This window comes from Heteronotia binoei, chromosome 13 (genome assembly GCF_032191835.1).
Source record: "Heteronotia binoei isolate CCM8104 ecotype False Entrance Well chromosome 13, APGP_CSIRO_Hbin_v1, whole genome shotgun sequence".
NCBI lineage: Eukaryota > Metazoa > Chordata > Lepidosauria > Squamata > Gekkonidae > Heteronotia > Heteronotia binoei.
This window is the reverse complement of record NC_083235.1, coordinates 51,190,882-51,204,269: the sequence shown is the minus strand read 5'-3', so window position 1 is coordinate 51,204,269 and position 13,388 is coordinate 51,190,882. Positions and strand designations below refer to the sequence as shown.

General features: G+C 44.4%; 1 protein-coding gene across 1 annotated transcript in view; it reads right to left on the bottom strand.

The window, feature by feature from the left end:
• Positions 1-13,388, bottom strand: part of LOC132581053 (ABC-type organic anion transporter ABCA8-like) — a 135,133-nt gene that overhangs the window by 27,408 nt on the left and 94,337 nt on the right. The window contains exons 27-28 of the mRNA XM_060252091.1: positions 11,777-11,900; positions 4,097-4,223 (exon numbers count right to left, since the gene is read on the bottom strand). Of these exons, the coding sequence (XP_060108074.1) occupies positions 4,097-4,223; positions 11,777-11,900 (251 nt within the window). The remainder of the gene's footprint in view (positions 1-4,096; positions 4,224-11,776; positions 11,901-13,388) is intronic.

The window sequence follows — 13,388 nt, the reverse complement described above, 5'->3', positions numbered from 1 at the left end:
AAGGACAGGGCTTGTGGGAAGGAGGAAGCATTCCCAAGCCTGGTCCAGAGCAGGGAATATTTTGTCTCAAAGAAAATGCTGATATTTGGCCACACAGGTCAGATGGCCACTTTTCTTCCTATGACATCCAGTGCCTTGCCTTCTATATCAGTGGGAACAGAACTGGATGCTCATCTCCCTTTGCCCTGAGTGAATTAGAGAGGAAGATGGCCAAGAAAATATCACATTCCTCCTATTAATCTCATTTCTGAATTTGGTGTGACAGAATGCTTTTCCTCATGACACTCACCAGCTTATTTATTTATTTATTTATTTATTTATGATTTGTATCCCGCCCTTCCCACAAGTGGCTCAGGGAGGCTCCCAACAATTAGTCAAACATAAAGTTAAACAAATATTTGAATATATAAACAATTAAAACATTTAAAACTGTTAAAACCTTAAAAGGGCTGGTATCATTGAGAATGCTTTAGATGTATGAGAAGTGGGATCTCAAGGTCCAAAGGACTTTGTCCTCAATCTCTGGAGATGATGTTTCATATGCACCCTGAAAGAGGTGGCCGTATGAATCTACAGTTATGAGCAAAGCCTCAAATCTTTAGCAGTGGACAGAGCCTGAGCACTGGTCACTGACAAGCCTGATGAAGTATCCAAGAGGAGTCCAATGTGTTAGCAGGATTTCCCGCTTTCCAGTGCAGCAATAATGCTGAAGTGTCATGTCAAGACTGAGGTAAAATTGACTGTGAAGGAAGCAGCTGAGTGGAAGGGAGCTGTGTATAAAGAACCATGGCTACAAGTTGTGTTAGAATCAGTAGATGCATAACCATCAGGGCTAAGGGTTGCAATATTAAGTGCAAAGGAGATTATCAGTAATTGGGACACTGACTGAGGGTACTGATTGGCAAGGCACTGAGCACAGAGTCAAGGATGCATGGGGCTATTTCAAGGGTGCAGGAGGATGCACAGAGCACTTCAAATACGATGCAGTGAAATATTACTTCAAACATCTTTCTTAACCCCAAGAAAGGAGAGTATCTTGGTGAAATCCGTTGGAATTCATAAATGAATCAAAGAGACTGCATTCAAGAACTGGTGATTTAAATCTGGAAGAGCTTCAGTAGTAAGAATAGGAGGGAGATTCTCTCATGGCAATACTGGTGGTGGTGTATGTATAGCCAGGTAGGGGGTGGTAGAAAGCCCTCCACCTGTTTCTTCAGAAAAGTTCCAAAAAGTTGGGTGTCTGGAGAGGGGTATGTAATTAACTGACCTCCGAAACCAGGATGCTTAGTACATCAAAAGCAGAGAATTGGAATATTAGGGGTTAATGCCTCACCCCCTTCTCTCTGATTAGTCAACATCAGCTGAGGATAACTTTAAGAGCAGCTGGGTGCTGGGGAAAAGAGTCAGTGTTCCCTCTAAGCTGAGTTAGTGTGATTTTTAGCTACCAGCTCACAGATTTTTGTCTTAGCTCAGGAAATATGACCCCAGAGCACAATAATTTACGCAGTAGCTCATAACTTTAATGCCAGTAGCTCACAAAGTAGAAATTTTGCTCACAAGACTCTGCAGCTTAGAGGGAACATTGGTAACTCAGTGTCATTTGGACTTTGGCTTCGTAGTAGCCAGCCAGGAGGAGTGTGTATGCCAGTCTGAGGGAAACAGACAAGTTCACTTGGGAAGTGAAGGGGCACAACCCCTTGCCCTTATTTCCTCACATTTGAGGAAACGTTCAGAAACTATAACTTAAAGTCCGAGCATCAGCCATAGCTGAATTCCATTTATTGACCGTCTCCAGAACAAGACAAAGAAACTTCTCACAGTTAAGAACTGAGGCCCTAAGAAAATAAGCTTCAACTATATTCTGTTGCCTGTTAAAAATATTATAATTTGTACAACCAACAAAATTTCTCATCCCCTGCCTTTTTCTAATCCAATTGTGCCGCTTCAATAAAATCATCACCCCTGTTTGATCTTTACTTGTGTCGAGTGCCATTTACAAAGGGAATTACAAGAGGGTGCCTGCTAAGCTGCAAGAAATCTCTGGCCCGGGCAAAAGCCAAATAACTTCTCTGTCGCAGGCTGGAACATGCAGAAATTCTTTTATTAACATATGCTACCAAGGGGCTGCTCAGTCAGAGTGGGGAACACTGTTTTGGCAGGAAAATCTGCTTCACAGTAAAGAAGCATGGGTCTGTCATAGGGTACTTCTTGGCTGACAGAGTTCCCGAAACAGAATGATATTCTGGATGACTTCCAGGATCTGATCTAGTTCTGGGAGTGACTGGGGTTGGTGAGGCAGAGAAAGCTTTTGCATTCACAGTTGATGCATTTGTTTATGCTTTTTTCTTCACTGCAACAGATGACCAAGCCTGAAATTTCTGGGCTTCTCTTTTCACTGACTCAGTACTGAAAGATATTTTAGCATATATGTTGAGCTGTGCTGATTCAGGCAAAGTCTACAGACTTTTAAATGACACTTGCTCTGAGTTAACTTTAATGGTTGCCGAATTTCATCAACAGGCCATGGAAATCCGACAGAGACTCGCTCTGGAATGACCATATCTTATTTGTTTTATTCATTTAATTATGTTGAAATTACATATATTTTACTCATTTTATGTACATTAGCTCCCCTGCGTACTCTATTTTCCAGGATTTTATATTACTTACATTGTTATTTGTACTGCTAAATCTGTTTTATGCCAATAAAGGCTTGTTGTTGAGAGGCAGGATGGTTCCCCCCCCCCCTGCTTTTGATGGTTCAGTGTTGAGGAGTTCAGGAATGACAGGTCAGGGTGGCAGTTGTAGGCACTGAGACCAAGTCACCACACCTGATGTTTTCCTCAGCAAACTTGCCCCACTGGCTAGAACTTTGGAACCTGAGTTGGCATTTCCCCAAAAGGTGGTGCACAGCCTCGTAGATCAGTTGTCCTTTGCTTGCTTGGTATATTTGTGAGTACATGTCTCTAGGCACAAGAGACACCAATTGTCACCATCAGTCAAAAGTTTCTCCCCAGACTGAGAATGGAAGTGTAGTTCCTTCACTGTAGGAATGCACAGCACAACTACATCTTTGAGAGGAAAAAGGACTTTCACACCTAAAAGCTGACTATACAAATGCCAGGACCTCCCCTGGGCCAAACTTGGACACCTTGCACCAGTGAACTCCCCACATATTCAGAGCTCCTGGATCTTAAGACCTTAATCAAAGAGCCTGTCCCTGAAGCCTCAGCTCAAGGTAATGCTGTCAACATGTCAATCTGAGGCAACCATCCCCCTGCATTGAAGGAGCAGATCCCAGACCAGCAGTCCCATAGGTCCCCCTTCAACAAGATTAGTAGAGATGGAAGGCCAGTAAGAAGCCAGCTCATCAGTGGAGAACAGCCAAGTTGGCAGCCCATGATCCAGCAGTTCGAGTTACATGATCCAGTAGTAAGCAGTTACAAATGATCTCTAGACAACAGAGATTAGTTCTGGAAAAAATGACTGCTTTGGAGGGTGTACTCTATGGCATTGTACTACACACTGCCCAAACCTTGCCTTCCCCAGGCTCCACCCCTCCAAATCTTCAAGAATTTTCCAGTCTGGAATTGACTGCTATATTCTAGCTACCAAGCCAGATTACTGCTTGAGCATCAGAGAACTGAGACTCAATCAAGCCCTGACAATGAAGTTCAGGAACAAAATGGGTTTCTTCCATTTCAGGGTAATTAACTCTTGGACTAAGATGGTTCAGTCAGTTTGCTTTGCTTGTGTGCTTCTTCTCTCTTTGTGAACCCAGACTCAGCTAAACCTCAGTTGTGACCTTGACCTCAGAACTGCTCTGAAGGCCAGACTCAGGCTCCAGCTACTGTGCAGAACCCTGCCCCTGAAAACTGTTGGGTTTACCTCAGGACGCAGGTGCTAAAGCCAGAATATGAAGTTTCTGAATAGAAGCTCTGCACAGGCAAAAGATCAATTTCTGAACAGAGACTACAAATTAGCGAACAAATGTTTTCACGACACATCAAATATTTCTGGAAATAAATAAGAAGTAAAAATGACCGCCCCTCCCCAAGTCCTAGTTATAATACAGTAAAAACTTGTTTCAGCTAACCTTTTTTAACACAAAAAGAGACATTTCTGGTGGCTACTTTCCTTTTCTCATTGTTCTTCTTGCAACAGGAACAAGCCTTTCTGCTTCTGTATTCCTTGCGCAGGTTCTGGGCAATGATAACTGGTTTCTAAGTAAGAAGAGGAAGAAGAGAGAAGCTTGCTCAGTTCATATATACAAATTCTTCACCCATTCTCCTTCACTGGTTCAGGGCATTCTCCTTCAGGGAGGAATGATGCTGTACAGCCGACTTATTCATGGCACTATACTGTGCCAACATCACAATCATATAATTTTGCAGACTGACAAAATCAGGGTGTAGATCAACCATTGGTACTTACCATGAGGGGTCATTCTCCTCTGAGGACAAGAGGACATCTTGGGAGGCAGGACTAAAACTTCTTCTTCCTCTTCCTGTGGCAGGAACGCCCATCTCCTCAGTTTGGGAAACTCCGAGAAGCAGTTTAAATCATCAACCTTACTCAGAAGAACAAGAAGAACAGCAACAGACTGACATGAGTAACCCCCCTCTCTCGGCTTGACTTTGCGAACGAAGATTTAAGAAGGGTGCAGTAGTCCACGTCTGCTGCAGGCTCGCTGGTGGCTGACAAGACCAATGCGGGACAGGCAGGTCCGGCCACAGAGGCTGCGGAGAAAAGTCTGATTTGGGGTTGGTGCTGTAGCAGTACGATTCTTCCTCAATCTCCTTTTGTCCTCAAGACCAGCTATGCGTGCGTTCTCAAAGGAAGAGACAGCCTGGTGGATGGTATGCCTCCATGCTTTGCAATCTGAGGCTAGGTCAGACCACTGGTGATGGTTAATGCAACAGGTACCAAAGGATTTCTTCAAGGAGTCCTTGTACCTCTTCTTTGGTGCCCCTCTATTTCGATGGCCGATGGAAAGTTCGCCATACAGGGCAATCTTGGGAAGGTGGTGGTTTTCCATCCTGGAGATATGCCCTGCCCAGCGCAGCTGCGTCTTCAACAGCAATGCCTCAATGCTTGTAACCTCTGCCCGCTTGAGGACTTCAGTGTTGGTCACAAAGTCACTCCAGTGGATTGAGGATGGTGCGAAGGCAGCGCTGATGAAAGCGCTCAAGGAGTCGCAGGTGATGACGGTATAAAACCCATGATTTGGAGCCGTAGATGAGTACATGAGTAACCATGACATAGTAACCATGACCAGTACATGAGTAACCATAACATATAGAAATGCATATCTGAACAAGAAAAGGAGGCAGAAAGGCTTAGGAAAGATAAGAGCGATGTAGAGAGGTGGGCAAGATGTCCTCCTATCCTCAAAGGAGAATGACCTCTCACGGTAAGTACCAATGGTAGTTCTCCCTTTGAGTCGGAGGACATCTTGGGTGCTCCTATAGCAGTAGGTTAATGACTGGGTGGGACATTGCTCTCTTCTGTCAACACATGCTGTAATACTTTTCTGCCAAATGCTGCTGCTGCTGAACTCTAAGAGTTTATTTTGTAATGATGCACAAATATCAAGATAGATGACCATGTTGCAGCTTTACAAACTTCTTCAACTGAAGTGTGGCTGTCAAACACTGCATTGATTGCCGCACTTCTGACGGAGTGAGCGGTGATTCCTTTGGGCACCTCCATCTTCATGGCCCGATAAGCCTCTGAAATACACTGTCTAATTGCATAGCTGTTGTCCGAGAGTGACATCTTTTGACCCACATTTGGGGGCAAAATGTTAATAAACATAGCATCCGTCTTTCTGATTGACTCAGTCGTAATTAAGAATGCCTTCAGGCATCTGCATACATCCAAAGTTTAGGGTCTGGACAGAATGATGGCAAGTTAAAGTCCTGGGATTTATGACATTTGGAAGCAACTTTGGGCTGGAAGGTGGGATCCATACGAAGCACTACTTTATCCCTATGAAAAACACTAAGATCTTTTTAAACTGAAAGCACGTTAACCTCTGACACCCTTCTTGCAGAAGTGATGGCTATTAAGAAAATAGTTTTCAAGTGCAACCACTTTAGAGAAATGTCCTGAATGGGTTCAAATGGGGGCTTAGTAAGAGCCATGAGCACAATATGTAGACGCCACATAGGAAATCTATGAAGCTGTGGAGGGGACTTGTAGCTCCCCTCAAGAATCTCTGTATGTGAGGATATCTAGAAAAATCACTGTCATCCACCAAATGGATAACTGACGTTAATGCTGCCACCTGTCTTCTCAGCGTCGCTGGCTTTAAACCTGACTGTAGGCCATCCTGCAGGAATCCTAACACCGAAAGAACTGATGGATGCAATGGATCCTTGGATTTCCTGCAGCACCACCTATGAAAAGCCTTCCAGGTAGCATTGTAGATCCTGATTGTTGAACTTTTTCTGGATGCCAACAATGTGTCCATGATTTCATGTGAATATCCCAACTTCAGGAATGTAGACCACTTAATTTCCACACGGTCAATTGCAGCCATTCTGGATGGGGATGCCAAATGGGCCCCTGTATCAGCATGTCTGGTGTGATCTGCAGATGTAGTGGTGGATCTGTTGCCAATCTCTGAATGGTTGAAAACCACGGTCTCCGGGGCCACCATGGAGTCACTAACAGAACCAGTGTGCCCTGAGTCTGCACCTGAAGAAGGAACCTCGCTATCACTGGTATTGGAGGAAACGCATACAGTAGGCCCTCAGGCCAAATTGTTGACAAAGCATCCACTGCTACAGCTTTTGGGTAAAAGAACCTCGTGCAAAATTTGGGTATCTGGAAGTTGACTGGAGATGCAAATAGATCCAGGATTGGCTAACCAAAATGATTGGCTATCTGGGAGAACAGAGATCTTTTTAGCTTCCACTCCCCTGGCTGAATAATTGTCCAGCTGAGGCAATCTGCTTGCACATTGCTCATGCCCATGATGTGTTCTGCTCTAATAGAAAGTAAGTGATGTTCCGCCCAATTGAACAATGTCCTTGCTTCTTTGGCAAGAGCTGAAGACCGGGAGCCCCCCTGATGGTTCGGGTAAGTTTTGGCTGCTACATTGTCCATTCTCACTAGAACATGTTGATCTCTCACCTGAGCATTGAAATGACTTAAGGCTAGATGGACAGCTCTCGGCTGCAATACGTTTATAGGAAGCAGTGCTTCTGATTGTGACCATTGGCCCTGCGCCGGTACATTGTCCAGGGTGGGCCCCCAACCTGATAAGCTGGTGTCTGTAAACAACTGCACCTTCCTGGGAAGAAAATAAATCTTCCCCTTGTGCAGATTGACCTCCTTGTTCCACCACTTCAGGCTTTGTTTGACTGTTAGAGAAACCATGATTGAAGTATTCCTCTTCTGTGTTATTTGAAGTTGGAAGGGGTGAAGCAAGGATTGCAAAGGCCTGGTATGCAGTCTGCCTCATTAAATAGCTTCGATGTTTGAAATGAGTACCCCCATCAGTTTGGCCAAAGTCAATAAGGGAGTGACTCTACTCTGGATGACTAGTTCTGCCAAGGATTTGGTCTTCTGGATCTTTTCTTCGGTGAGGAAGAGGGAGTTTTTCTTAGTGTCTATTATCATGCCCAGATGTTGTAGTCTCTGTGTCAGGACCACCGAACACTTGGCCAGATTGATGAGGAAGCCGTGCTTCTGGAGACTGAACATCCAAATGGTCTTTCTCTCTGGATGGGGACCGTATCAGAGATCATCTAAGTACAGATGAATGTGGACCCCTTGTTGTCTGAGATGACATTCACCAATACCTTCATAAAAACGTGCTGGGCTGTAGCCAGAACGAAGGGAAGAGCTCTGAATTGATAATGGGTATGACCCACACAGAAATGGAGGAAGCGCCAGTGAGAAGTCAGGACTGGAATGTGTAGGTATGCTTCTGTGAGGTCCAGAGAAGTTAGAAAGTCCTCTGGTTGCAAGGCTTCCATGATCGTTTTGAGATTCTCCATCCAAAAGTGATGAAGTTGTATGAACTTGTTCAAAAACTTGAGGTCAAGGATCACCCTCCAATCTCCATTCTTTTTGGGAACGGTAAAGAATATTGAATACACACCCTGATCTCGTTGATTTGGGGGCGCATGTTCTATGGCTTGAATTTCCAGAAAATGGTTCAGAGCTTTGTTTGTGATAGACCTTTTGGAGGCGTCTAGACGAAGAGTTGACGGCACAAAACATTCTGGTGGGGGTCTTTTGAATTCTATGGCATAACCGCATGATACGATTTCTAAAGTCCAGCAGTCTGCCCTGGAATCTGTCCATGCTTGCTGAAAGTGTAGTAGCCAACCCCCCGCCAGGATTGAAGACCGGTCACGCCTTGTTGGACTTGGATTCTCGATCCTGCTTGTCTGAGCAATCAGAGTTTTGTCTATAGAATCTGGAGTTGGGAAAACCTTTCCAAAAGGACTGATGAGGTTGGTTTCATGAAGATTTCCTGTTGTCCTGTCTGGGTCTTACCAGCGTATGGGAGGACGGAAAGGGCTGAGAAGAAAAACCTCTCTTGTCAGAGTGGCGTAGATTTTTTGGCATGGCCTTCTTTTTGTCCTTTGTTTCAACTAGGATCTTCCCTAATGCATTGCCGAAAAGCTTTTCACCTTGGAAGGGATAGGAGACCACTATATGTTTAGAGTGATTGTCCACTTGCCACGCTCTGAGCCAAACCCCTCTTCTGGCCACAGCTCCTGAAGAAAGACCTCTGGAACAGAATGTGAAAGCATCAAGAGACGCATCAGCAGAGAATTCTGCAGCTTTGAGTAATCTGTTGGTACCATCGAGTAACCTCTTATCATTTTCAGGTATTAGTTGAGTTAACCTCCTTGCCCAAGCTATAGCAGCTCTGGATACAATGGAAGATGCAGCACAAGCTTTGATTGCCATGGCAACAGCTTCATAAGATCTATTAAGTGCCAAATCTATTTTTCTGTCCCTGTTATCCCTGAGAGAACCATGACCGTCCTCTGAAACAAGCCCCGAAGATTGGAGTGCTGCAACAGGTGCGTCCACCACCAGGACTTGCAGCATCTCATTTACAAAAGGAGGCAAATCATACAATTTTTTAACGAAACTCAGGAATTGTCTATTTGAGTTAGGTTTTGCCCACTCAGCCTTGAGTTGCCTTTCAAAGAATTGTGAAAAAGGAAAAACCTTTGCTGATGTTTGTGAGCTGGGAAAATACTCCGTATCTCCAGTGGCTTTATTCCTAGGGTTAATAGAAGACATTGAAGCATCCTCCTCAGAGGAGGAATCCTGAAGAGCTAGGGCTGCCATGACTCTAGTTAACAAAAATTGATAGTCATTCGTTTTAAAGAAACAGACTGACTGTTCAGGGACACTAACGTCCTCCACCTCTTCATCAGGGATAAAGTCCTCACCATCCCTAGACTGTGACTCAGAATCAGAAGGGTTGTCCTCTGATTCGTCCTCTAGATTTTTATAATCCTGGCCCTGCTTCCTGGCTGCCTTAGTAAGCCAGTTGGGGAGGTGGGGGAGGAGGAGAGGGAGCTCTCAACCCCACTGAACTAGATCCCCTGTCCCCTGGGCAGCAAACATTAAAAATCTCTGCTTTAATGGTCTGTTGTAACGTATGCATGAACTCTCTGGAAAAAGGCCCCTGAAGGGGATGTACATTACCAGACCATGTATCCTGGATCAGGCTTGCTGAAGAGGCTTGCCCCACTGCAGATTGATCCATACTGCAGTCCCCCAACTGGAGGTTGGCACCCAGGGCTGTAGCCGCGGCTTGGAAGTCATGGCGGCGATCGTTGTCATTTCGCATGAAAAAACTCCCTCCAAGATGGCCGCCATCTCTGGGAACTCACTGGGGGTGCGGGGACTCAGCCACCGATAGTGAGGAGCCTGAACGCTTCTGACCGCACTGATGTGAGTTGCCTGTACAGGCAGCATTGCTGGGAGCCGAAGCAAGCTGAGAGGACATGCCGGCACAGGATTCCTCCCCCATAGCTCCGTCGGAAGCGTCGGGGACTGGCACGTCTTCCAAAAAAATCGTCTCGGAAGCCTTCCATTCGTGCCTCTGTGGCTACACAGTAAAAAAAGTGAGCCGCGCTAACTCCAATCCCTCACCGATCGAAAATGGGGGGGGGGGAGAGGAAAGAAATTTAAAGTGATAGACTACTAAAAGCACTATAGAAATTTAAGTGGAGTTGAAAGGAAGTGAGTAAGGCTGGAAGAGGAAGGAACAGGAGAGAAATACACTTTAGAAGTAAAAGAGGTTTAGAACTAAACCAGAAAGCTGCTCTCCCTTTTAAAGCAGGAAAGAAACTGAGGAGACAGGCGTTCCCACCACAGGAAGAGGAAGAAGAAGTTTTAGTCCTGCCTCCCTGGATGAATGTAGGGAAACACCCAAGATGTCCTCTGACTCAAAGGAAGAATGGGCTGGATATCAAGCCCTGGGTTTCTGTCTCTGCAGACATTACTTTAAGGGTATCATATTAGATGTCAGTATACCATGAAATTCCCTTATTACTAATATTCCAACCATTTCCATGACAGATACAAGATTTTTGTGGCTGTGGTGGTGGTGAGGCTTTTGGAAGCAGTTGACTGATCTGATGTGATGGTTCACAAATATTTTCCCTATTGAAGGAAGCTTGTCAGCTTGTCTGTTTGTATCTGTGAGGCAAAGGAAGAGAGCTCAAGAGTTAGGGCTGAGAATAAGAAGGCAGCTTTGTGGAAGAAAGACAGACAATACAACAAACTGGAAAACACAAATCTGAGAGACGGATAGGTAGAGAAAGTAGGGCACCAGAAGATAGGGAGTGCAGAGGAGATGAAGAGTTGAGGAAAATGAGCCAATGAAAAGAAGGGTTGCTGTAGAAAACCTCACAACACTTGGATGAAGAGGCATGGAAAGGAAGCCAAATTTTGATTTAAGTTCCATGAAGACATTCCAATAAAAGGCAGCTCATCATCTCAACTGTCATCATCCATTATTATGCAAAGTGCATATGAACAAATTTTAAATTCAAAGTTATTAGGTTCTGAAGAAGTCCTGTGTTGATGTTCACAGGCTAAAAGGCCCTTTATGAATATATGGTATGTTTGTCCCACATAATCCAGTGCTGATTTTGTTTGGACAGATATAGGAAAATTTGGAAAGAGAATATGGATACTTAGCAAGTAATCTTACAGTGGTTGCAGGATTACTCCTATCAAAGCACTGGAGCAGAAGGTAATATTCTCAATGGGACATGGCTCAGAAAATGCTGGTTCAATGTGTTAATGTTACAATGGACAAGCAATTAAGAGAAAAGAACTCTTATGCAGACTGTTCAAAGTTATACACCTTTTATTGTTTGCAGGTTTAACATGAAACCAGAGGAAAATGTAAAATTAGAAGTATTTCTCTATGTGTACATAAGATTTTTGTGTGTGTTTCACTTTGTTATTTTTTAGTTTTGTAACTTTTTTAAAAAATATATCTTTAAATCCTATGATGGTTCTGTTCCACAAGAATCCTTTCCTTATATACCTTTATTCACAAATCTTGAGCAGCAGAAAACACTTATTTCTTATTTTTGTGATACTAAGGCTAAAAGTATGGGGGGGACAGTTAGTTGAATAAAAATTTAATAATCCCTCATAATCTCAAAAAAATTGCATTCTAGCAGAACATGAAATTCCACAAGAATCATAAACAGAATCAGTCATTTTGTTAAAGCTGAAGAGCAAATCACTGAAATAAACACAAGATACATGTTACCTCTTCCTGGTCTGCTGAAGACAGTGCATTTTGAACTCTTGCTCTTTCATCTTGAACATCTGCATCTTCATCTTCACTGGGTTCTTCAGGATTCTTCTTGATGTTCTTTCTCTGTGGAGAAGTCCTAGAGAACAAGAGCATCACAAAAAAATGACAAAGGACCATGTCCCAAAGAAGTATTTGCAAAAAATGTATGCAACAAACTATGTGCAATAATGCTAGAATCTGTACTAACAGGCAAATTAAAAATTTAGGAAGTCCTGCCATCACACATATCTATTTATGAGGAACAATGTTCTCCAATAGCAATACATTTAGACAGAAGGTTTTGCATGTCTCTATTTGAAAAATATATCATTTTACATTAAAGACTGTGATGGACTGCAAGCCTATGCATGAGTGAAAGGTAGTGCATATGATGAAATTCTCAGTGAGTGACAGGGCATGGAACTCACTGTGATTGGGCATAGGGCCGGCTTGCCCTCTAGGTAAACTAGGCGGTTGCCTAGGGCACCGGGAGGGTGGGGGCACCAAATTGGACTCCCTACCCCCTCCCGGTGCCCCTGGCAAGCACCTAGCTTGCCTGCCTCCTCCGCCCACCGGCCGCCCCTGCCCATACCCTTCCCTTCGCCTTCCGCCCGCCCCTCCTTTCCCTTCCCTTCCCTGCCTCACCACCACAATCACAGCGCGTGGCGAGGCAGCAGCTGCACGCAACCCCTTCCCTCTCCCTTCCCTGCCCCGCCACCACAATCACAGCGTGCGGCAAGGTGGCAGCGGCACCCCCTTCCCATCCCTTCCCTTTGCTCTGCTCCCCCACCCCCCCACGCATTCGCAGCCCTACGCAGGTGAACCTTAGATTTAAAATGACTGGGCTGAAATGAAGGCTTTCCTCCCCCTCCCTTCTGGTTTCGGAAAGGAGGGGGGAGCCAAGCCTTCATTTCAGCCCGGTCATTCTAAGATAAGGTTCACTCACATCGGGTTGTGAAACACATCTTGAGAGAGACAAAGGTTCCTCTATTTAGCTTAGTATTCCAAGGCTGATAGGTTGCTATCAGACATGCTAAATAATGCACTTTCAATCCACTTTCATGCACTTTCCAATTGGATTTTACTGTGTGAATTGGCAAAATCCAGTTAGAAAGTGTATTGAAAGTGTATTGAAAGTACATTATTTGGTGCCTGTGATTGCAGAAGTAGTCTGGCGAGTAGGACTTGGCAAAGGGTTTTGAGGTATCAGAGAAGGGCCCTCAAAGGTGCCAAAGGCCAGAATTATTGCTCTTGAGAAGAGAACTGAATAACTAGTTTGCCAGAGGAAAAAAAGGGTCTAGAAGTGACAGGCCTGAGTCTATTAACCCAGGGGACGAGGCAGATAACCTCAGAAATCTAGAATAATTATAAAATTATAAACTTTTAACATCAAGGTTAATTTTAGTGAATGTTGAGCCATCTGAGAGAAACACTGTATCTTAGGAAATACGCTGCCTGTGAAGGAGTTCTGTATTCATTTTTTTCCTGTCTGCCCACAGATCGAAATCCCATCCCTTACCTGCTAATCTGTTTTAAATAAACTAAATCTTGTTTTGAAACACTACCAGGAAGCTGGCAACCCTAG